At 43.4% G+C, this 24,578-nt stretch overlaps 2 protein-coding genes across 4 annotated transcripts in view; both read left to right on the forward strand.

Moving 5' to 3' along the window:
* Positions 1 to 18,321, forward strand: part of rhobtb4 (Rho related BTB domain containing 4) — a 42,222-nt gene extending 23,901 nt beyond the window's left edge. For all 3 annotated transcript variants that reach the window (XM_076730168.1, XM_076730169.1, XM_076730167.1), the window contains 8 exons: positions 4,417 to 4,602; positions 4,895 to 5,714; positions 5,873 to 6,092; positions 7,109 to 7,227; positions 11,686 to 11,836; positions 11,985 to 12,073; positions 12,244 to 12,349; positions 12,713 to 18,321. In XM_076730168.1, coding sequence (XP_076586283.1) covers positions 4,417 to 4,602; positions 4,895 to 5,714; positions 5,873 to 6,092; positions 7,109 to 7,227; positions 11,686 to 11,836; positions 11,985 to 12,073; positions 12,244 to 12,349; positions 12,713 to 12,891 — 1,870 coding nt within the window. In that variant the 3' untranslated portion in view covers positions 12,892 to 18,321. The remainder of the gene's footprint in view (positions 1 to 4,416; positions 4,603 to 4,894; positions 5,715 to 5,872; positions 6,093 to 7,108; positions 7,228 to 11,685; positions 11,837 to 11,984; positions 12,074 to 12,243; positions 12,350 to 12,712) is intronic.
* A 5,592-nt stretch (positions 18,322 to 23,913) lies between these two features.
* LOC143321434 (uncharacterized) overlaps positions 23,914 to 24,578 on the forward strand; it is a 30,564-nt gene continuing 29,899 nt past the window's right edge. Inside the window, exon 1 of the mRNA XM_076731773.1 lies at positions 23,914 to 24,236. Within this exon, the coding sequence (XP_076587888.1) occupies positions 24,145 to 24,236 (92 nt within the window). The 5' untranslated portion in view covers positions 23,914 to 24,144. The remainder of the gene's footprint in view (positions 24,237 to 24,578) is intronic.

Here is a 24,578-nt window from a genome sequence, read left to right on the forward strand (position 1 = left end):
TTGCCGACCACAAGGTTAACTACCTTGCAACACGTTCTATTTTCCTAACTGGTGCAGCCAAGAGATTGCTTTGTCTTGGCTGCAGAATTTTTAAGGCGTTGACACAGTTTTGTTGGGCTAATGCGTGACCAAATTCATTGTTGGTCGGTTTAGGATAATGTTACTTACAATGAGGATGTAATTAATCTGTCACACACACATAAACATGCCCACGTAACATTTACTTACCCAAAAGTTGTTTTCCGTGTAATCCAGTTGCCACACTTTTTAGTTGAACTCTGCCCTCAAGCTGTTACATCCTCGCTGCACCAGACATGATTGGATCATCGCTCTATCCTCTTACTCCCCGTCCCTCTATCAAAGCTGCTTTATTGGCATGAAATGCACAAGCACTTATTGTCAAAGCAAAATCAGCAAATACCAATTCAAATGACGGCGGCCAAACTTGACGACATGATAGTAACACAGAACAGTGATGACACATTTTATACATTATTCAGTGAGTGCCGTATACACCCAGCTAATGATGAATACATATATTTATCATGTCGTGTTTAATTTCTTCTCTTTTGTGACCCAGCTGTTGCCACTCTTCAATTTATAAGTCTAGAATTAACTGTTATTTTATGTGTTATTAGCCGTCTTTTATCTATTTTATTCGTATTTTTCATCATTTAATGCATCTCTTACAGTCATAAACCATAACCAGGCTCTAAGACTTCACAAACATCCACACGCACGCATGCATGTATCCCTCACATTGTGCAATCTGTGAGTTATCTCAAATGTGGGTTGATGCACTTTGTGTTATACGTCACTCCGTCACCTTTTGTGTGTGTGTGTGTGTGTGTGTGTCTGTGTGTCTGTGTGACAGACTGCACATTTCTAGGTTGTGTTTGTGGCTTTAACTTCCTCCCCTCTGCTTTGTTCCTCCGCTCTCTTGTTGTACATCTGTGCAGCGGTCTGCCTCTGTTTGTTGGTGTGTTTGTGTGCGTGTCCGTCCTCATGTCCTGCATGCTTTGTCAGCCTGCAGTCAGCTGATACAGACACAGTGCCTGCTCAGCTGTTTTCTGCCTGCCTCCCTGGCGTCTGCAGCTCCAGGCATCAACCTCCTCTTCTCTTCCCTACCTCACCTCACCTCTCCCCCATCTCCTTCATTACCCTGTTACTTAACTCCCATCGTTAGCCTCCTCTTTGCCCTTGACAGTCTGCTGCTCCTTCACCCTCTCCACACCTTCCACCACTCTGTAGCCTTTTGTTGATATCAAAACTGAAAACATCACATTGTCAGACAATACCCAGACTGTCACATGCTTTGTTAGGAGAGGAACATTCTGGTTGGAAAAACAGTCTCAGCCTGAAAATAGGCTAAGCCAAACTTAACCTAAGCCAACCACAACTTAATTTGTTTCAGTCAGCAGAAATTTGTTTAAAAATAAGCTGTCATATCACACTTGTATAAATTATTCTTGTGAGCAGTTTTAGTAGAGTGTTATCGACTTTTATGATGCTGTTGTGACAGCCTTAATGACCGATGAGGGGTCTCATGCCAGGCTGTGTGATCACAGACTGATAAGAATGCCTGCATGAGACCTGTTCATTTCTTTATTGCAACAGACAGTCTGATTATTTAGGACATCTCTGCTGTATTTGTGTGTGTATGACAGCCTGTGCGTGTACGTGTGTCTCTTCTTACATAATCTGGTAACTGGTGACCTTTGTAGTTTGGATCCACCACACACAGACACACACACACACACACACACACACACACACACACACACACAGAAAACACTAAATAACCAGTCACTGGTGGAGCTATTCATTATAAATTATTGCTGGTGGTAAATTATTAGCAGTGGTGGAAGAAGCACTGTGAAAATAGTAAAAGTCCTGCATTCTAAACCTTGCATACGTAAAAGTATGCAAGTATTATAGCACAATGTACTTGAAGTTTGGGAAGTAATTAAGTAAGTACTCTATCAAGTAAACTTTGCATGATCTCAGCCTGTTTTCAGCCTTTTTAAATAGTTTATTTAGCTTAAGAAGTAGGAGAATTTTCTCAACCAATAGAGATACACTTAAAATTTGGAGATATGTGGTTTTCACTCAAGAGGAAGTCTATGAAAGATTGTAATCTGATAAGTAACTTGTAACTTAAGCTGCCAGAAAAATTTAGTGGAGTAAAAAGGGCAATATCTGCCTCTGAGATGTAGTGGATAGCAGTATAAAGGTGCATAAAATGAACTCGAACTTATATTGAAACACAGTACTCTCCTTGGCGTTAGTGTCCTACATGAATACAATGCGTCAGTCATGTGTATTCACCTGCAGGTTGATCCTGGAAATAGCTCTACAGTGCAATGCAGCAGCACTAATGGATTGTTCTGGCACTAATTTTTAATGTTCACCTTCACCCTCAGACTTTCAAATAGCCTCTTTTGAAAGCTAGGTTAACACTGGACTGGTTCGAAAGCCCTCTGGGGCTCATATTTCCTCGGCCCTGTTGGAAGCCTTTGCAAAGCTGTTTCCTGCAAAGTGCATCACCTCAGCCTCTCAGTCCATGTTGGTGTCAAGTACAGTGTTGTGCTAACATAACAAGGATATAGTGGCCCAAACTTTTGCAGTGAGGCTTAGGTTTGAAAAAATAAAGTGTTTTCCTTTAACCACGAGAGCAAAGGCACGTCCACATAACATGACCTCAAACTGACTAAGCCATGGTAATGATCCTTTGACAAAGTGCTAATGGTAATTCTAAAGTGTGTGTGTGTGTGTGTGTGTGTGTGTGTGAGAGCTGTGACGTAATTCTATGGTGGTGTATACTATGTCCTTGTGAGCAGGAGCTTTCCAGAGATTACATTAGTGAAAGTAAAAAAGGACTATGGAACCTCTAGTCTACACTGCATACAAGTGTCCTTTGTAGAAAGTCATTTGATGTGGTGCTGTGTGCCTTCATAAGTAATTCAACTTGTCACGCATAAAACCTTTTCAAGGTTCCTTTGTTAAGATTATCAAACACCTGAAACCGTTGAAAGTTCATTCAAAATAGCTGGAGTTACCCCTCTTTGCTGGCCTGTTTATTATCTAAGTCATGTCAGATTAAAAGGTTAAATACGAGATAAAACAAGTAGATAAGATTTTTTTTTTTTTTTTTACAGTGCAGCCTTTGTCTGCTCGGTAAATCGGCCATGTTCACTGTAGCACACGTACCCTTGGGAAATAAGAGATGTGTTTAAGTGGTGTGTGATGTTGCTCTCAAGCTCAGGATGTGGTTTTACATCTTCTGGTGCTTCTGGTGTTCTCGCTTCCTCCAGGGGTGTCGTCCAGAGGCAGCCCACACTGGGCGTGATTCTTTTTGATGTGTGCACATCATATACGATTTACTGTAAAAATGAACGACTGGTATTGAGAACACTTTGAAGTCGTGGTGGTAATAACAAGCAGACACTGCAGAGACTTATTTAGAGGTTTGATAAAAAATTTGTTACATTCACTTGATGCCTGATGAATATCAAAAAATGGAACATAAGTTTCATTATCTGCTGGCTATCAATGATGTTAACATAGCAGGCAACTTACAGAAGTGATGCCAGCGCAAAATAGGCCTGGGCTTGTGCTGTCGTGTTGTTTTAAGAGGTAGATCATTTAGGAATTGTAGATTTCTGCACTGTCAGCGTTGTGCTGATACTAAATGATCCGTCTCACTCAACACTGAGCTCGATTTACCATTACCTAGAAGCACACATACATGTGCCAACGTGCCACAGAAATATCAGCAGCGGGGAACAGCTGTAAGTGCTGCTGTCTGCTCGCTCGAACACATCGGTTGAGGAAATGAATTTGTGTGTGTGTGTATCCTGATCTATTCTTAGCTTCTCTTTGTGGTCCATGTAGCCTTGGAGGGCTTAGGGAGATTTATGTAAGAGAGAGAGAGAGAGGGAGAGAAAGAGGGAGGGAGGGAGGGAGACAGAGATGGGCCACACAGATCACCAGCCCAGAGGCCCAGACTCACTCACACACACACACACACACACACACACACACACACACACACACACACACACACACAGACCCACCCACCCACACACATACGTCTTGTGACCCCAGCTTTCTTGATGGCACTGTCCTGGCTCCCACAATGCCTTGCAGCTGTTGAACAAGCTTCTTCCATACACATGACACACATGTTTTAACATAAACTGACAAGATGTTCAGTGACTCAGCGCTGACCCCCTTTTCTTTCTCTTTTCTTTGCCCTTCACTCCATCAAAGGCCACATGTCTCCTTTCTGATGACGTCTTTTGCTCATGACACAACAAATCAGCTCTCCTCTGCCATTTTTTTTCTCCTGTCTTATCTGTGATCTCTGTTGTAGCGTTGAAATGAAGACTTTTTCTCTCCGTCCTCACCGTGTAGGTCGGATGTAGTGGTGCTTTGCTTCTCCCTGGCTAATCCCAATTCCCTGCGCCATGTACGCACCATGTGGTTCCCGGAGATCAAGCACTTTTGTCCCCGGACGCCCATCATTCTAGTTGGCTGCCAGCTGGATCTGCGCTACGCCGACCTGGATGCAGTTAACCGTGCACGACGACCCCTAGCCAAGTGAGCCGCCTTCTTTATCAAGCATTAACAGACAAATTCAGATAGAACATGCACCACGGCGGCTTTCAGTAAGGGTTGCATGTGCGGCTGTTCCAGTTAATCAGTCATCAATAATGTAACGTAACGGTATTACTATAAATAATACACTGACAACTGCTTTACTTTCACTGATTTACATTCTGAAGAAAAACCTTGAAGGCGTGTAGAGTCATTTTCAGCTGTGATTTCATTCAGTAACTAAAAGTAAATGCTGTTAAAATCTTTATCATCACCATGTCTTCCTGTCCTACAGACCAATCAAACCTACAGATATCCTTCCCCCAGAGAGAGGTCACGAGGTGGCGAAGGAGCTCGGGATTCCCTACTACGAGACCAGCATTGTTGCCCAGTTTGGAGTCAAAGATGTTTTTGACAATGCCATCCGAGCCGCCCTCATCTCCCGCCGTCATCTGCAGTTCTGGAAGTCCCACCTGAAAAAGGTCCAGAGGCCCCTTCTCCAGGCGCCCTTCCTGCCTCCTCGCCCACCTCGCCCCATAGTGGGCATCCCAGACCCCCCTCCCACTGACGGCGAGGGACCTGACTCCCTTTTCTGCCAGCCACTGTGTGCAGATGTCCTGTTCCTTCTGCAGGGCGGTGCCACTCGAGTCTTTGCACACAAAGTCTATCTTGCTACTTCCTGCTCCAAGTTCTATGACCTCTTCACCCTTGATCTTGGTGGATCATGCATGGGCCCACGGGGGGAGGAACAAGAGAACAAGGAAAACTTGGAGAGCGGGGAGGAAGATGAGCAGAGCAGGAGAGGAGCCAAGGAGCAAGCTGGGCGCACTAAGAGCCTGGACATCGATAAAGACGGGGTTGACGGAGGAGTGCGCGGCCTGAATCGACCCCAGCTGCTCCAGCAGGGCTCTTTGAGGACTTCCCAGAGTGATAATGCACTCCCCTCTCGAGCCCTGTACTCCCTGGGTGCACTAGGGACTGGTCGAGCACTTTCAGGATGGGGAAGGGGGTTCCTGAGTGTGTGTCTGGAGCATGTTGATGATCCCGTGACTGGACGACCACGACTCATGACTGTTGTAGCCATGGATGCGCTTATACAGGAAGAACCATTCAAGGTGATGAACTTAAGAAATATATTCATACACTGTAGACAACAACAATTCATAGGTTTATGTGAATATTAGGAATGTTCTGCATCATTACTGCAGGCTTAAATCTTAGCATCCTTAGAAAAATAGTTGTAACTTTGACATCTCAATTTGCTCTGATTCAGGCGGTGCTTCAGTACCTGTACACGGGCAGTCTGGACGAGGGCCGAGGGGATCTGATGCAGGTTGCTACCATCGCAGAGCTACTGGAGGTGTTTGACCTGCGGATGATGGTGGCCAATGTTCTAAACAGAGAGAGTTTCATGAACCAGGAGATCACCAAGGCCTTTCACGTCCGCAGAGCCAACCGCATCAAGGAGTGTCTCAATAAGGGGACTTTTGCTGGTAAACCACCACTGTGCCAACCATTCAGAGCCATTCAGTACTTTCAATAGCACGGGTTTCATTGTGGATGTTTTCCATGTATGCATCAGTAGGTGTTTGTCTGTAAGTGTGTGCATGTGTGTGTGGGCGTATGTGAGTGGTACAGGATAATGAAAAGCTGATGAGGAGAATGTGCGAGAAAGAATGATAAAGACTAATTTCCAACATTCTCTTTCAGTCTATGGAAATGTACACTGTGTACATTTGATCATACATATATTTGCCATTGAATATTTGCTCTCAAATATGCATTGTGTGTGTTTCTTGTTTATCTGTTTTCTGAACTCCTTTGACCGTCATCAAGCGAGTTGATGGCGCGTTTCAGCCTGCTCGGTTGTCTTGTGTTCGCTCTTGTGTTCTTCCTGTGTCTCGTGTTTGTGTTGTCTGTCCCCTAAGCTGTAATGTATGCATGTTGTCACAGCATTAGCAGCCAGTGCCAGACATCTGCTGTCTCTGAACAAAGCCTGTCTCACATTCACCTCTTTCTATACTTTCTCTGTTGTCTTCTTGATTATAATCATGGGAATCTTTCTTTAAATGCTTATAAGACATTGTATGGATAAAGTAATCGGATCACTTGTATAAACAGCTTTGTCCTTTTTATTATTCAAGGATTGAGTTCGATGAAATACTTTCAGATGTAGCCCATTGCAACAGTATTACACATAGTCGCTGTGTTCCCTATCAACACTTTCTCCACCAAAGCTCTAGTCCAGAGTCCACACAGGATTTGCTCCATGACCTACTACCCTGCATCTGCTCTCCTTCCCTTACTCTGTGTCAAAAGCTGTTCTGTCCTTCTGTCAATTTATCTCTCTGTGTGTCTACCTGTGTCTATGTCTCTGTGTGTGTCTGTCTGGCCTTCTGTCTGCCTGTGTGTATGTCTGGACGTCTGCCTTGTCTGTCTTTCCCCCTCTGTAGCTTGGGCTTCTGTGGCACTCCACGAGATGAATGCTCTTTTCCCACCCCGGTTTTAGATGTGGTGTTCCGTTTGGACGATGGCTGCCTTCCGGCCCACAAGCCCCTGCTCATCTCCAGCTGCAACTGGATGGCTGCCATGTTCCGTGGCTCCTTCATGGAAAGCTACATTGAGGAGGTGAGTTTAGGCGTACCAGGAAGAGCTTGGGGACGGAGTCACCTTCAAGTTTCTAGAACGGATTTAGTGTCTTTATCCTGAATCCTTGGAAATTTGCCACAGTTAGCTCAGATCAGCCTTTAGGGGCAGTTTAATTGCGCAATCGCCTTTTATCAGGTAGCTGTTTGCCAACCATGTACAAATGTGGTTGAAGCTCTACAGATAAACACCCCGTCATAGTAGGATGAGGATGTTTCACTAACCTGTTCTCAGGACTTCAAGTAAGGCCATTCCCCAAGTGGTGGGTCTGGTTACTTTAGATGTGCTCTCACCTGACGTTCAGCTTCTGGTTGCTTGGCGCTCCTCCGGGGGCATAGTCATAGCACAGACATAGGCATAGTCGGACTGGGCATCAGGAGCAGTAGGAGAAATCCTGGTGGGCTAGTTGCTCTGTGAGCTGCTTGAGGTGTACAAAAATAAAAGACAAACATGTCCCCGGTTCACTTTGATTATGCACCAGCGTGAACAGGTGTGTTTGAATGTGCATCGATGTGGCAGCGTTGGTCGGAGTATCCTCGGGCTGGTAGTGGTGTGCTGGTCTGGGTTCCAGTTGCTCCCTGACAGTGAACCTGACCTAACCAGAGAGGAAGTTCGTGTCTTTAGGTCAACGCTCTGCAGACTGTGTTGCAGAACCAGATCCACTGGGGTATGGTTACTTTCAAGGTCAGCGGGGTTAGGTTACGTCGATTCAGGCCGTCAGAAGCATTAGAATTAGACAGACAGACAAGGAATGAATATGTTGTACATTCAGTAAGAGTGTAAAGCTCAAAGCACGCCAAAGGCATGTTAGAAGAAAACTGATGTAGACCTGATAGAGAAAAACATTTTTTCTGTGTTTCCACGTGGAAAGTCTGGATTTTATTCCAGAACACACCATGTGAGTGGGTGTGAAAAAAGCCACTGCAGCTATTGTGGACGGTGGTGAAAACAGGACATCAGCATCACTGAGGGGGCACAGTGTTTGCTGCTGGTGGGCTGCCGGTGTCTATGGTTACTCTGAACGGCTCATGTTAGTGACTATTGTGGCATTGTTTATGGCATGAAGCTGGCACAGCATAGAAGGCAGGTGTCCTGGACACAAAGACTCAAAGACTGACTGCACAATGAAGCTGTCAGCATTTATTTTTATGAGCAAGTATTTTTGTTTGCATATAAATGTACCTGCATTTTTTTTGCTGAAAAGCTCTGCAGTGTTAATGAGTGACTTTGATTTTATATGTTAACTGTAAGTTTACTGGTTTGTTATTTCTTTCCTCCTGAGACAGGCGAAGATGTAGTCTTAAAGTGTTGCTAATGTGCAGGTTGCCGTTTCAGAATTGCTATACAATTGGCTGACTGTGTATCTTGTTCACTTTAAGACACACATCACTTTGAGAAGCGGTGTCAGTAGAAGTGAGCTTGCTAAAACACTTAACGCCGGTCCCTGAATAGAAGCAGAGCTTTTAGAGCAAGGCCCAATAAGTCAATTACACAACCGTGACACAGCAGATGGTCTGGTTATATTCAGCTTACTCTAAAGGAGAATGTGTGCTGGAGGAAGTATCGAGAGATGTTGATGTTGATGTTTCCAAAAAAAGAATCGAAGATAAGATCTGGTAAATCTGGTTGATAATGAAATATTATCGCTCAGCCGCTTCCATTGGAATTACATGTAGATGATATAGTGATTGTACACTTCCAGGACAACAACATGAGCAATGAAGAAATGGTCAGCTTAAACCTGCCACCACAGATAAATGACTTCAGAGAAATGAATGACATAGAAGGAAATAACATATAATATTAATTAGATAATTCTCCATATGTAGCATGAAGGGGCTACAATTAGCATTTAATTCTGCAACCCTGTGTTGTAAAATGATAAATGAACCTTGACCTTGAACAGACTATATCGTCATTTTATCACGTACAGCTGTTTTCTCTGGTGTGGCCATGGCATTATGTAATTCCCTTATATGAAACTTCATAGTGGAACCTGTAATAACTGTGAGGGTAGCATGTGATCAGCCATTTCTATTTTCATGGCCATGTCACACTTCCTGCTCAGTATTTTTAGACTCACACATTCAGTGTGCATGCTGTTGTGTGATAACACGGCTATTCTAGTTTTGTGCAGAACAGCATTAAGATATATGTTTCAAACTGATTTATTATCATTATTATTTGTTGTGTTAATGGTATTAGTTACATTATACAAATTTCATACAATAAACATGCAGTCATAGTTTAAAAGGTTTATCTATGAAAGGGGTCTGACACAGCATATCGTTAGCAATAATATCTTTTTTAATATAAAAAGCAGCTACAGTCATGTGGAACTTTGGTAACAAAAGATCAGAAGCAGCACAAACCATGCTAGTATGTAATTGTGCAAGAACTTATTTCACCACCTGAAAACTGTTGGCTGAGTATGAGGGGAACTAAATATCCCTCCAGAAGAGCTCAGCGGCTGTTTGAGTTCTAAACCGAGCGGACAAACTCCAGTGGCTCAGCGTAGCTCTGCTGAATCCATGACAAATTGTACTATTTTTCTTATCGTCAAGATTGTCATTATCGCAGAAGTAATATTGTGGTATTGTTTTCGGACATGTCGCCCACCCTGGCACAGTGATCAAAACCCATGAGTCAGAAGACGCGTCTGGAGCTTTGCTGTCTCTGTAGGCAGTTGGCTGAAAGTGTCATGGTACACCCCTGGATTGTGTTCGACGTGTCCGTGGTTTTGTGTTCACCGCGTGAGTGTGCATCAGTGGAGTATTAGTTGTCAAATGTGAAAGCCTGTTAAGCTCCTGCCTCACTCTTGAAAAGAGAGGAGACAGCTGATTTAACAGGAATCCTTATCTGTAACAGACGTTTTTTCACTGTAGAGGAAGAAAAACCTTGATTTTCTTACTCTTCCTCTTAAACTTTGCACCTTATCTGTGGTGGCGGCTGTGTGACTCATAGCTTTTTCCTCACCCACAGATTATTTTGAGATTTGACTGTAATGTATTTTACACTCATTATAGTCTTTTAAATTTTCAGTTCCCTTGAGGTGTGTTTTTTTTTTTTTAAGGCTGTCTGGGCTTTTGGTCATTTCAGCTTTTTTTTTCCTTTCCATCACTCTGAACCTAAACTTTATGGGTTTGCAAATAAAACTAACTTGCACTAAAGTTTTAATTAACCTCTAGGACGGTGGGCTGAGGGGGCAAACGAACACCTGTCAGTACAGCTGGTCCCATCCATAAATGTCCTGTTGCCGTCAATGTGTCCACTCATTAATGCTTCCTGGCTCCAGCTGGGGCTTTAAACTCTCGAGTCTTGGTGTTATGACATTTGAGTCATAACGAGAAGTCGCGGCAAGCTGACATTCTCCTAATTGGTTACAGGAGTGAAAGTTGAAGAGCGCCTCAGTGGGTACACTCCTGCAGGGGTCAGGTCATCACTCTCATCATCACCGACCCTCCTTCCGTCCTTCCTGGGCTTGCTTGCACTACCTGCCGATGAATTGATGTTGGTCTGACTAACAGTAATTAGGCCAGTCAAAAGGTCTTGTTCATTTGTATGCATTTATTTCCGTAACCACACAAAGTGGAATGGTGGGCTGCCCTGGAAAACAGCATAACCAGTGCCTTTGGTGTAGCTGAGGTCTAATTGATGGTATAGCGTCATCTAGAGGTCATTGTGGGTGGTTGTTTTTTTTTTTTTTTATAGTGGACTTTGGCATGAAAGAGTAACTTTTGTTCCACTATAAAACATTGCCCTCAGGGTCTGTGTGTTGTTTCACACAAAGGTTAAGCATGTTTAACTGCATGTCTGGATTATTTAGATTATTTAAATTACAGGAGCGTGATGTGCATAATAATGCACCGTCCATCCCTTTGGAGAACCCCAATGATCCATCTGAGCATCTCATTTTGTGAAAAAGGGTTTCAGTGTGATAGTGGCTTTAACGCACATTAAGGCTGGGCTTGCATCTCACTGTTCTCAGCGTCGCAGGGTTGCCTGTGCATGTTTTGGCTTCTTTAGCGTTAGCTATACTGCTCACATCACGAGCCCACAGACGGCGCTTTCATCTGAGCCTGGATCAAAGAGGATGTGACCAGAGCAGCATGTCCTCTGCCCTTTGCCTCCAAATACCCACTGCAGTGCTTTCATTGATATTACTGCCTATTTTAGACCCCACTCATTTTTAGCTATTACACTTCTTTAAGCATATATGAATTTGCTAACATAATATTTTGTATCTTAACATAAATGTGCAAATGCAGGAGCAGGCTTAGTATGAACTCATGTAGATACTTTCATGACATTTCTTTTAAAAAATGTCATGCCTATGAAGTCCGCAGATACTCTTCATTGACTTTCAGCCCTTAATTTCTTTCTTTCTTTCTTGTTTTTTTTTTTTTTTTTTTGTTCACTCTTGATATGGTCTTTTTCCAGGTACCCATTCCAAACACCAGTACAGCCTGTATGCACGGGGTGTTGGAGTTCCTGTACTGCGGCTTGCTGACACCCTGTCCCGGTCTGGAGCCCATGGAACTAATTGTTCTGGCCAACCGTCTCTGTTTGCCACGCCTTGTCGCAATCACAGGTAAAGACTGTTTGTGTGGTATTAGAAATGTTGCATAGAGAGCTACCTAAGACTAAGAATTTATGACCGGGAGCTAAATGTGGGCCCATGTCAGTGGTGCATGTGAGCAGTAAATACTGACATGATTATGTACATTTTGTGCCTTCAGAGCAGCACGCTGTGGATGAGCTTCTCCAGCTGGCAGTGAAAGGGGGTGACATTGATGGACAGGTGTTGGCTTACCTCGAGGTTGCACAGGTCTGTCCTTGCAAAATTGTCCTTTAAATAACAATTAATTTATAATTTATTAGTGGTTCATTCTAAATTGTACTTTTAAAATAATGAATAATAATCCACCTTGATAACATCTGATTCTCTTCTGTCACAGCTGTAATAACTTCTCATTTCTCCTGTTTTTCCTTTCGCAGTTTCACAATGCCAAGCAGCTATCAGCTTGGTGTCTCCATCACATCTGCACTAATTATAACAGCATCTGCCGCAAGTTTCCCAAAGACATGAAGGCCATGTCTCCAGGTACCGGCAGCTCGCCTCTCTTGGCCCTGATAATCTGTCTCTCCCGAACCTATTTCACACATGCAGCTTCCCCCTCAGTAAAACTCATGCAAATTTTGCTTTGCAGCTAGTTTGCAGCATGCCGTGACTTGTTCATAGCAAGCATTTGGTTGGAGTGGGAAGGCAGATTTTTTTGTACTAGTGCAAGGTAGCTAAAAATAAAAATAATAGAAGAAACACATAAGCCCCTCATGGGCTGATCTTGTTAAAATAAGCAAATGAAAATGATGTCTTGCATCAGGCACATCTCAGGCACATCTCAGATTTTTTTTAAATAGTATGTTGCAGGCTTTTCTGTACATATCCTGTTCTTCCTCTCTGTAGAAAACCAGAGGCACTTTGAGAAGCAGCGTTGGCCTCCTGTGTGGTTCCTGAAGGAGGAGGACCGCTATCTGCGCTCTCAGAAGGAGCGTGAGCGTGAGGAGGAGATCTTGCGTAAGCAACACACCAAACGGGGCTGGTGTTTCTGGAGACACCCGTCCTCCTCTCCTCACGTCTCTTAAAGGGTCTCCTCCACTGACTTCTTCATCCTCACCTGGATCGTCCCACCCAGGATAACTTAACCCCTGTAACGTATATAGAGGAGGTCTTCTTAGAACCCTCTATCAGTGGAAAAATGACTCTCAGTGCTTCTATGCCTGAATGTCAGCATGTTTGGGGGAATGTATGTGCCTCTTTTTAACTGTGGGTGACTTCATGAGTGCTTTTTTGGAATGCTTGTGTGGCAAGTGTAGACTTAACTGAAGGGTATGTGTGTGGATGCGTGGGTGTATGTTTGAGGTTATTATGATTGAGTGATGCTTCCGAGTTGAGTGCTTCCCAGACGCCCTGACCTATAAGGGCCCACGGCGTTGCAGTGCAGCCCCTTGTCTCCTCCACAAGAGCTCTGTCCCTCCACCAGCACTCACAGAGTCCCAGCCTTTGAGTGATTGGACTGGGAGCAAGGGCTCTCTATCTCTCTCAGTCTCCATCCTTCACATTGACCTTAATGACTATTACACATTGACCACCGCGGCTCCTCTCGTGGAGCTCACCTCTGCCTTCACTTCTACGCAGACTGTTAGCTTGCACACACAGACCCGTGCGAAAGATCCGCCCCTCTAAACCAGCACTGGATTCCCAGGAAGTGACACTTAACAATGTAATTATTATTATTTTGATATTATTTGACCTTTTTGTATATTTTTTGCACCTTCTATGACACTCTTATCAGGGTTAATGGCGTGCACTACTCCCAGGAAGTGTTGAGGACCATGATTGCTGTCGGAACCGCAAAGATGGGACTGTTATTCCCAGGTTTGAGTGTAAGGGCAACCTCAAAACCATTAGCAAGTTAGGATGCTCCAGTCAGGAGGCTTGATCACAGCTATTAGCCTTCAGTCTAATACCGATGTGGTCCTCGTGTCCATAATCCAACGCTGCACCTCCCACCCCCTCCTCCTGCACACCACACTTGCAAAAAAGCAAAATGAGTTGGATTCACCAAACTGCACTTCAGAGACATTCAAAGTGACCACTCTATAGCAATGACGGGGGTAGAGAGGGCTAGCCTTACTTGATACCTCTGCCATGGAGGAACGATGGATACAGTATTAAACAAATCCGCTTGTAACGTCCATGACCACTAGGTTGCGTTGAAGCACCTCAGCCAGCCTGCCTTTACACCCCTTCACCACTAGGGGCAGCACTGCTCAGGGCCTCAGCACTAACCCTCGCACTAACTAACGGGAGTTTTTATCCCTGTGATTTCTTCACTCTATTAAATATTAAGCTCATCAGTATAACTTAAACCCTTGCAAAGTGTTACGAGAAAGCTAAAGCACATTCTCAGTGTTAATAGTGCATTTAAACCCTGATTTTCACCTAATTCTGAATACCAAAGCTGTGAGTCTTTTGATCTCTTTCTTCCTCACTTTCTTCATTCCTGGCTCCCTGCTTCCTTCTGTGGCGAGAGGGGACGGAGGAGACAGTGGCTTTGAGGAGAAGGAGGCAGCATAATAACCGAATCCCTCCTCGTTTCAGTCTGTGGCGTCAGGCGAAAAGTGTCCCTGCTGGGCATTGCCTTCCATTCCTCTTGCTGGAATTGAACATGGTGCTTAAGACACAATAAGACAGTGTCCACATGAACACACAGACACACATGCGATTTTATGTTCACAGTTTGAGTCTAGTTATTTAGTGTTTACCTGTGATGAATGTGCAGAAATGTAATTATGGTATTAAAATTTGACACATGAGCATTTTTTTAAACTTCAGTTTTTCCTCTCCATATGCTAACAGTCTGTAAGAGGTCATAACAGGTCAGTGCTTTTAGAATGTGTAGATTTCTGATTTTACGTACAGTGGTTACAAGCTTCTAACGTCTTTTGGCGCTTTTGTATTCAAAAACAGTGGGATCTGTTTTGCTTCCTTGTTAACCAGGAAAATAATATTAGTTTAGATTGAATTTGCAGTTGTGAGTGTTGTCTCAAATGGCAAACGGCTTGATATATGACTGCATACGAGAGAAAATCAGATTTTCTTCTAAAGGCTGCTAATTTCTTTGGGCTTTAGGACCGAATGTGAAAACAAGACTTTGTGGTGATGAGTTTCTATTAGCACGTTGTTCTATTTGTGGGTTTGCGCCCCTCAGCTTGGCCCAGGCAACTGCAGGAGATAGACAGATTGTGTGAAACATGTGGTGCGCTCTGCCGTTGTCCACGGGAGGCGTGTTAAAGTCATTGTCAGCCACCGAAATAGAAGTCAGATAGGATCTCATGAGACCCAAGTGAGAACTGAACTGATTCCTCTCTGAAAAGAGTGAAAGTGGAGTAAAAGTGAAGTCAGCATTACATGCAACCTACATATTTTGGAATATCTCCACGGATATTTAAACCATCCCAGTGCAGCGCTTTGGGAATTTAGAAATGAGACCTAAAGAGGAGACGGTTGGGGGGCAGTTTTTGATGGACTTCCATGGCCTCTTTTTAGTTCCCCATAGAAGGGATGGCTATTAGATTTGTCTTATTAATGGTTGGTATGACCCATTAAGCCTCTTCTCTTGGTCCCTGTGCCTTATAGTTGGACAAAACTAAAAATTAGTTGGGATTTTAGCAGCATCTTAGTTCAAACCTGCAGACAGGTTCTGCAGTGGTTGACATGATGGACACAGTAGACAATGGCTACCATTATGTGAGAACTGTAAAATGGATTATGGTGTTGCTTTATGCACCCTCAGCTATTACCCTTCTGGGGGGGATTTCTGAGCCAACTCGAGCCATGCCTGTGGAGAATCTTTAGGCCCGCTGCTGGTTTTTATGCAGACGAATGGCCTTGAATTAAAGTGTAGTGCTGTAGGTTGGTATAATCATATGGCCTTGCATTAGTAGTTTTTCTAGACTGGTAATTATTTGGATGTAGGACTCACATTGTGGTTGGAAATCTCCACTGACCAGGTGATTGAGATGTAGGGATAAAAATGACAGGTTGATTCCTGTAGCGTAACTTCAAAACCACTGACTTTTTAATGAGCACTGGCTGGCCTGTGTGCTGGGAGGGTGCAACCACTTTCAGAATGTGGTTAATTTGCATGGTGGCCTAACTTGGTCATTATAATGACACTTAGTGTTTGAATGCACTTTCTTCTTTTTTTTTTTTGTCTATGACTGTACCTTTCTGTGCTTAGCATGAATTGTTTCTTAAGTAAGATTGTTTTTAAACATAATGATTGTAGCACGATATTTCCACTTAAGTCTTTCAAATTTTCCCACATCTGTCTCAGTGAGGAGCTGAATAACACGACCGAACCCCACAGTAGCTGTCTTCTCGCTGTGTGGCTTTATGCACAACTCAGTTTTACTAAATTAGCTCAGTACAGCTTACGGTAGCATCACTAAATATACAACTTTAAATAATATGCTGGGACATTCCACAGACAGTTTCTTGGAAAACAAATGCAGAGTATCTGTTGCTGCTGTGCAGTGTTACAGCTTCCCCTTTCATGCTGTTACTGTAGTTAATACAATCTAGCAAGCTTGCGATTTTAAGATTTTGGGTAGAGAGCATAAAACTAAAAAGTAAAATTTTAACTGACATCAAGTATTGTAATGCACATATTTAAAAAATGTCCTAAATGGCTGAAAGCCAAGTGCAATGTTTGGGTTTGGCCTGCATGTAATGACAGAGGAACTGGGTAAAGCATGATGCATGTTTCTGGAGTCTGACATAGGCTTCTGTATATACAGCAGAGTTTCTTAACCTTGGGTTCGGGGCCTATCTGGGGTTTGGTTATGGGAAATCTCTAAAATTTGAATTATAATATAAACTAAATTAAATACTGTAGGTTTGGAAAATATGTTGTAATCACTAAAATGTTTATTTGTATATTTGGATGCCTCCAGTTCACGACGACTTGATTAATGTCTAATTATTTGGGTGAAAATTGAGAATTGTGGGAAATATAATTGGGCCAGAAAAGGCTGAGAAACCCTGATTTACAGAGAGGGAGAGATGAAGATGCAAAATTTTGAAAGTTATTAGCTTTATTTGGCCCTCAGTATATGCTCCACACTGACCCCTACAGGCCAAAGTTACATTCATTTGGATTGTCTGGCTTGATCGCGTCACATCTTTTTCACTGTCACATCCTACTCATTGATTTCGGGTGGAGCTTTTCCCTCCTTCTTAACGGGCCTGACCCTCCTTTATGAAAGTGAGGCCTAGTGACTGAGAGAACACCTTGTTTTTGGTCGTCTTGGGTGTCTCCTCTCCTGTGCCTTCAGTGAAATCTCACTCTTTTGGCTCAGTACAGGCTGACAGCGCTGCACCTGCAGCCTTCTGGGCTCAAAATAAAGTCGATTAAGCCAAGAAATACACACATGTGAGCACAGAAAGAAAAGTAGGCAGCTTTCTTTAATGCACGGTATCTTAGCATAGCTACTGGCTATTGGGGTCATGCTAACGCAGATACGGAGCTTTACAGTTTTAGTATGTAACAACATCTGTGCTAAAGCTACGCAACAGATAAATTATGAAATGACCAAGAAGCCCAGCAAACCAGCAGTTTTAAAATGTTTTCGCACTCTTTCAGGTGCCTGCACTTTCTATTATGTAGCCTAATACAACTTTTTTGATAAGCGTGCTAAGTCTTTATATTTACCAGTTTCTTGATCAAAACTGAAATATCCTCTTACTTTTCCTCTTTCTCGTGCTCTCTTTCTCTGTCATTCAACAGTTTGCCCTGTTGCTTCCACTATTTAGCTGCAATTTTCTACGTTGCGATCATGCATAACGTCAGTGTATTGTAAGTTGGGGAACAGCATCTGTGAACTACTGGTTGGATTAAAGGCAGATATTAGCTGTGACAGCTATATACACACTATATTATGCTTTAATGAAGATAGTTGTTATCCAAAGTACAGTACAGTGTTGTAAAGTAACCTCTCACCTTATAACTGCTCACCTCACTGTATCTATGAACTAAGCAGGTGTATACATACAGTAGGATTGTATGCACATGGAGACCCAGGATAGGGAGAGTGTTTATATAGACAGACATGGTGTGATTAACCCCTGGTCTATACTGTATTATTTTTAAGTGGATCGTATATACTGTATAGTATTGTTATGCACTTTTGTTTCCATCGACTCCTACGAGTTTTATTAACATTTACTGCTCATGTTATTGTGTGTGTTACAATAAAAGGCAAAAGAAAGAGCACACCACACTCACCAACTATTAAGGGCTTTCAAGAAAATATACAACAATCAGAATGTTTTGCTGCTTTTGCAAAAAATGTTTTGAAACGAAAAATTTGTAATATTTTTGAACCACTGTGATTTGTACAAAATTAAAAAAAAAACAAAAGTAGAATTTTTTTTCTTTATTTGCCATTTCAGTATTTTGATGTTTGACATGGATTTTATTAAAACTGTTAATCTTTTGAACTCGCGTCACATGTTTGTTACTGTGTGTTTTTCTGTTTCCACGATGAAGAAGGATGCAGCTGCTTTCTTCTATTTAGAGTTTGTACATAACCATAGTTTCAGAAAATGTACACTTGCATTTACTTGAACACATGATTACCAATAGACAGAAGTAGTATGAGTGCAGACAAGCACACAAGAATTACTGTAGAACTATAATTAAAGACATGGGAAGTGGCTGATGGTAAAAAGTCCTAAATGCAGCACTGGGCAATAAAAAAAGAGGCAATTTAAAAATGAAGTCATGATGATTCAGTAATCTACTTAAACTGCCTGTAACACCCTGATGCACATGACTATATGATTATATTAGCTCATAATGCTCACCAGGATCAAATAATATGTAGGGTTTGCCTAAAATAAGATTTGAAAAACATCTATTTTCCATGTCATTATTATTTGTTGTGACTGTAAACTGAGGGCGGTTACGGCACATTAAACTAAAGATGGGCTTCGATGAGCCACTATGATGTAGAAATTCGGTAAATTTAAGTCTGAAAGAATGAAAAGTTAATATAAAAAACACAGTTGACTCCATTCTTTATTTTTCTTTTGTCTCTCTTAACCCTTTGTTTCACGAAATGCATTCAGGCTCACACACACTGCAAGTTTGATGCAGCTGTGCCACCTAGTGGAGACAAACAACTGTGCAACGTTGCTTTGTGAAAGACAGAAAAAAATGGTATTACAAGCCTGGATCCAGCAGCACAGGTCCTCTGGCAGGCTCTCTAGGCTTAGTGGGGGATTCAAGAGACCCAGAGTTAGGCCGGGGTCGAGGACATGCCGAGGATCATAGACATTTACTGGGTCAGGGCCGTGACTCAGCTGCTATCAGGAGGTGGCTGCACTAACTCCTGTTGAGCAGAGGACTGAAATCTGCATGTACTGGTTCTGACAACCAGGACGACCACAGAAAACTCTGAACTACTACTACTGTATTGCTGTCATTGGTAGACAATTGGCACTGACAGAAAATCCACCCTAAACTTGAATTGTCATGTGTTTCTCATTAATATTTGCTGGTCTTGTTTGGAATTCCAGTGATATTAAGATAAAAGCTCAAACATCCTTTCAACTTTTACTAAACACAATCAGCATCTGCCTCATCATTAAGGCTTCATTTGTTCAGCATTAAAAGGCGTCTTTCAACTAACCAAGCAGCCACCTTCTGCGAATTGTTTGTAGATTTTCTTGAAACTTCGGATGAAAGCGAGACCGAGCGGCTCCCTGAACTCATGCATCATCAAGCTCGACATGCTGTGAGATGAGACTTTTAATAGAGTAAGTCTGGTGAAGGATCACAGAAAGCCACAGAAACATGGGGGGGGAGAGGGCCGAGCGCTGCCATGGTGATGTTTAGTGATGTGGCTGGTGATGGGTAACTTTAGAGGAGTGATGAGGGACGGTGGCGGCTGCGGGCAGAGGACGATTTGAGTCCATATGCCATCTTGATGTGTGTGTTACAATCAGACACCAGTTCAGCCGCCTACCAGTAAACGCTTAACAGCCAATGACGTAAATCAGTTTTCCTCTCATTCTCTTAATGGAGGAATTTACTAGCACGTGTTTTGTAGCCTCCATGGTCACGAGCGTCGGTCTGAACACTGATTACAGACCTTTGTGCTGCGTCAGCTCCTTGATCCGTGGGCTGCGTTCGAATTTCCCACCAACCTTGCCTCGTAGAAAACAAGTTGAGAGTCACAGACGCGCTGACATCACCACATCTGGCTCCCATTTTCCAGGAATCCCTCAGGAGCAGATAAGAAGATCTGAATACGAGAGCAAAGGATGTCACACTGTCTTACAGTCCAGGATAGCACAATGTGAGTGCCATCGTGGACCACATGATCATGATATGATGGAAGCTGAAATAATTTGCTCTATTAATAAAATGTGAACCATCTAGAAACACTGAACGTAAATGGAGGTCTATGACAGCATGTGACAGCACATTCTTCTGCATATGTCACTCTGCTCTACATGTTGGTCCAAACCTCCCCAAGGTCTGCTCCATAAACAAAACTGTCAGCCCCTCCACACACACACACACACACACACACACACACACACACACACACACACACACAAACACACACACACACACACCTCTAAATCAGGGCCTCTCAAAGCAAAGTTTATGAAAGCTTTATCATCCTGACACCATGGTCTAATTTCAGGGCTGCTTTGTATGGGAAAGCAGACGCGGAGCCCCTTTTTTAACAGAGGTTTGTGGTCTCTTTCTATTTCTGCGTGACCCTGCCATTTGTTTATGCCTGTCATATAAGGACGAGGAAGTCAAAAAGCTTATGTTTGCTCAGTTTGGACGAGCAAAAGGGAAGCAGAACGAAGAGAGAAAGAAGCAATTTGGAAAAACGTGTTCTTCAGTCCTCGGGGTTTGTGTTTACAGAGGTAAGAATGTGATTTAAAATTGCACACACACAAACAGACGGAGGCTCAAGGGGAGCATATCTCAGGGTTGTTGTGGAGGCACATAGCTGAGCACTGACCTCACCTGGAAGGCTGATGAGAAGACCTTCAGATTCACAGATAATGTGTAGACCTCTCTCTCTCTCTCACACACACACACACACAAACATGGGCAGAGGGTATGTTTGACTTGTATGTATACACTCTGTCTTTTCTTTCTCTTTCCAGCCACCGCCTTTTGTTTCCATCTTTGCCACATATCTCTGATGTTTCCTTCTCCCATCACGCCTGTCTGGCACCTCAAATGACCTCAATTGTCTCTAGAGGCTAAGCCATTAAAGAGGAGCAGCCTGTGTATTTGTGAGTTCAGCTGTCAGATAAATGTGTGTACACCACTGGGCGTATCGCTTGTGACTAACTTCCAGTTGTATCATCACCACCGATGAGCCTCTCCCTCATCCACCTCATTATCTACCTCCAAAAGAGCAATAACATGACTCCTCCACTGAGCTCAGCATTTTCATGTTAGGAGGAGGTGAGACAGAGCTGCCAAAGTGTCTTCAGGAAGACAATAAATGTTCCTGTTCCTGCAAGATATATTTGATTTTTGGTTAAATTCGGTGTAAAACTGTGTAAAACTGGCACAAATAGCACTTACAGATAAAAGGTTGGACGCATTCCAGCAGCTCAGACTGTAAAACAGTAACATCACACGACAATGGGAAAATCTCAGTGGAAGGGCTATACTTATGAAAACTTGAACACAAGATTGCAACCATTCACGCAAATATGAGAGTGCATGCTCACACAAGGAGGTGGGTAAAGAGAGGAGCAGTGGAAAACATATTATTAGTGACGTGCAGGACAAGAGGAGGACAAAGCTCAAGCTGTGACCCCTGAACCCAAACACATCTCTGGCCCATCAGGTCTGAACACACATAAACCTGCCAGGCAAGCCTCGATTCACCCCAGGAAAACAGGATTTGGACTAATCCATGCCTGCAAAGAAGTGGTTTGTTTGGAAGAAGTTTATTTTGTCAATTCAGAGTGAGATTATGTTTTGTATGTTATGCAATGTCAGTCACACGCAGACGGACTTGTTAAAAATGAGTGAATTATCTAAGAGGCCTGTTTTAAGAGTTAAGAGTTCTCTGAGAGACTTGGAGAGGATGTTGCGTGTCACCAGACCACTCAACGCTCTGTCACCCACACTCTGCTAGTTTAGGCTACGTCAGGAAGGCAGGAAGCCGAACAAAAAGCTTGTGACAATTAGAGAAGGAGTTTCAGTAAATGAAGAGAAAATCCCCATGTGCACACACACATGTCTAAATCCCCACTGGACATACAATCATTCCCACATTTAGACCCCATCCCCAACAACAGCTGCCACCGCACCCCAGCAGAGGAAATGCCAAAGTCCTCTGAAGTGGAGCATAACAGCACTGCAGTTCACATCCACAGCGAAGGGCTGAGAGGCTGGAAGGGCAGGAGAGCCTCTAATAGCAGGAAGTTGTAAGAATAATAGCGGCATGGGGATGTCGTGCCCCCTGTCCCTCTGGCATGTAAGCTTTGAGTCAGTCTGCTCTGCATGCTAGCTTATCCAACTATTGCAGCATTTTTCATACGACTTACAGTCAGGGTTTACCAGATGTCAGCTTTCTGGGGAGAAATGTGTACTTTTCCAAACAAAAACAAAATGATACCAGCAGGCTTAGCAGTTACAAAACATTGCGGCAGATTTTTGTCTCTATTTTTACCATTTCTTTAAATGGTGGCAATGTTTTGAAACACCAGCGATATCTTTTATTTCACAGTGGCTCACTCTCCTCGAATCTAAACACTGAAAGCATTAAATTATATATATTAAAAAAACTGCTTTGCATTTGCAGCAGAAGACCTATTACTTATTTCCTTGACTGAAAAATACTTGCAACCCTGACTGTGAAAGATGCACCCAAGGAAGAGGAACACAAAGATCAAAATGGAAATTCTTTGCCTTAAAAGGAAGTGGTTATTTTCACGAGTGATGGCATCGGGTGATGTGTCAATCCAATATTCAGCAGAGGATTACTCAGCCTCTGGGAACTGTTTCCAGATCAAATCTTAGCAGTGAAAAGCATGGCATGGTGTATTAAATGTTAGCACCAGTGATCTGAAATCAAATGTCAGGAGGTCAAATCTACATCAGCAAATGAAAACCTGTGACGTTTATCCTCTACATCTGTCCAGGATTATCTAAGAATGGCTGCTAAGTAAATTACAGAGCTCAGGAGCCTTCCCATAATCCCAGATCTTAAACCCCCATGCCACTGACCCACAGTCAAATACCAGCGCCTGAGTGTGTGCGGGAGTTTGTCTGGAGTTCACAGCTTGTGCTCTTGTAAGCATGTGAATGTGTGAGCCCACATCAGTGTTTGTGTGTGTTTGTGTGGTCAGTCTGTGTGTGTGTCACTGCTGGGCAGCCACTGAACAGACCCCCAGCCGCTCTTAAACACTGAAACAGCCTCCCCTGTTCTTTTTTTTTTAATGTGCTGCCCGCTTCAGACTCAGTTCCCATGAAATTGGCCCTTCTTTGGCTCCTTCAGATTGCCTGCACTGTAAATGGCTTCTATGGAGTCTGCCAAGGGCCAGTGGGGGCCGATTCAAAGACAAAAAAAGAGACAAAGAGAGCCTGACAGATCCAAAGCTGCCGCCCTGCCCCTGTAGCCCCTCTAAACCAAATCAACAACTCCTACGGTGGGTTTTTGCTCAAAGGAAAGCTTGGCCATCACAATTATTTTGAAAAATAACAATAACTTGCAAAATAAATAATTTTATTGGATTGTTCAATGCTGCTGACCCTCAGCTGTCATTCATTTGCTAGGAGTATTATGTAAAGGTATGGTGCAATAACTCCACACAACGTGTTACATGAATGTAATGCCAGTGAAGGGCAGTGAAGATGCCTTAAAGAAGAGCTGCCAAGTGAGTGTCAGGATAAGAAGGATGCATGAGACAGTCATGATCTGTACGTGTTGCTGAGTGTTTCTTCCAAGTAACCCAGCGAGTGAAGTCATTATGCTTTCCACTCTCTCAACGGGAGGTGGGGCTTTCTAGTGCAAACTTATTCTATCCCGCTGCACAAAGACCAGTGTGCAGTCGCAGTCTCCTCCACGCTGTGAGTGCGCAGCGCCTGCACAGATCGCTCCAACTTGGAACTTAAGCTCACATTGCATGAACCTGCGTACCTTCGCTGCTGTTTTCTCGGCCGCGAACGACCCTCGGTGTTCCGCTGTGGCTGTTTTCCAGCAGATACACCGACCCCGAAAACCGTCGGGACCAGTGAAGAGAGAAGCTGCGGGAGTGGTCTGGAAACTTTTGCCATCATGAGCACGCCAACGGTCAACCTTGATACCTACAGCCTGTCGCTGCTCACGGCCAAAGAGGACATCCTCAACCCCCGTTCCTCCACTAACTGGTAACACATACTGCTCTTGAGCAAGATTGCATCTGCATGCCGAAGCAGAATCCTGTTTGTTTGCAGCAAAACGCAAGACATTAAATGTCAACTTCATTATTCTGCGTTTTTATAACGAGAAAGTTACGAAGACGAGCAGAACCAGTAACTTTCATGAAACTTTCGTGTTCTCCATCTTGTTTTGTGAGTGAGTCGCAGCCCTTTACGCATAACCAGGTTGATCTGTTGCGTAAGCAGCAGCTTGATTTCAGTTAATCCAGTGAGGGATACGGAGGTGGCCAGCACAGGGACAGCACGCAACCTGGACCAGCAATGACAAATGCATGCAGGCTGGTTTAGCAG

This window comes from Chaetodon auriga, chromosome 5 (genome assembly GCF_051107435.1).
Source record: "Chaetodon auriga isolate fChaAug3 chromosome 5, fChaAug3.hap1, whole genome shotgun sequence".
NCBI lineage: Eukaryota > Metazoa > Chordata > Actinopteri > Chaetodontiformes > Chaetodontidae > Chaetodon > Chaetodon auriga.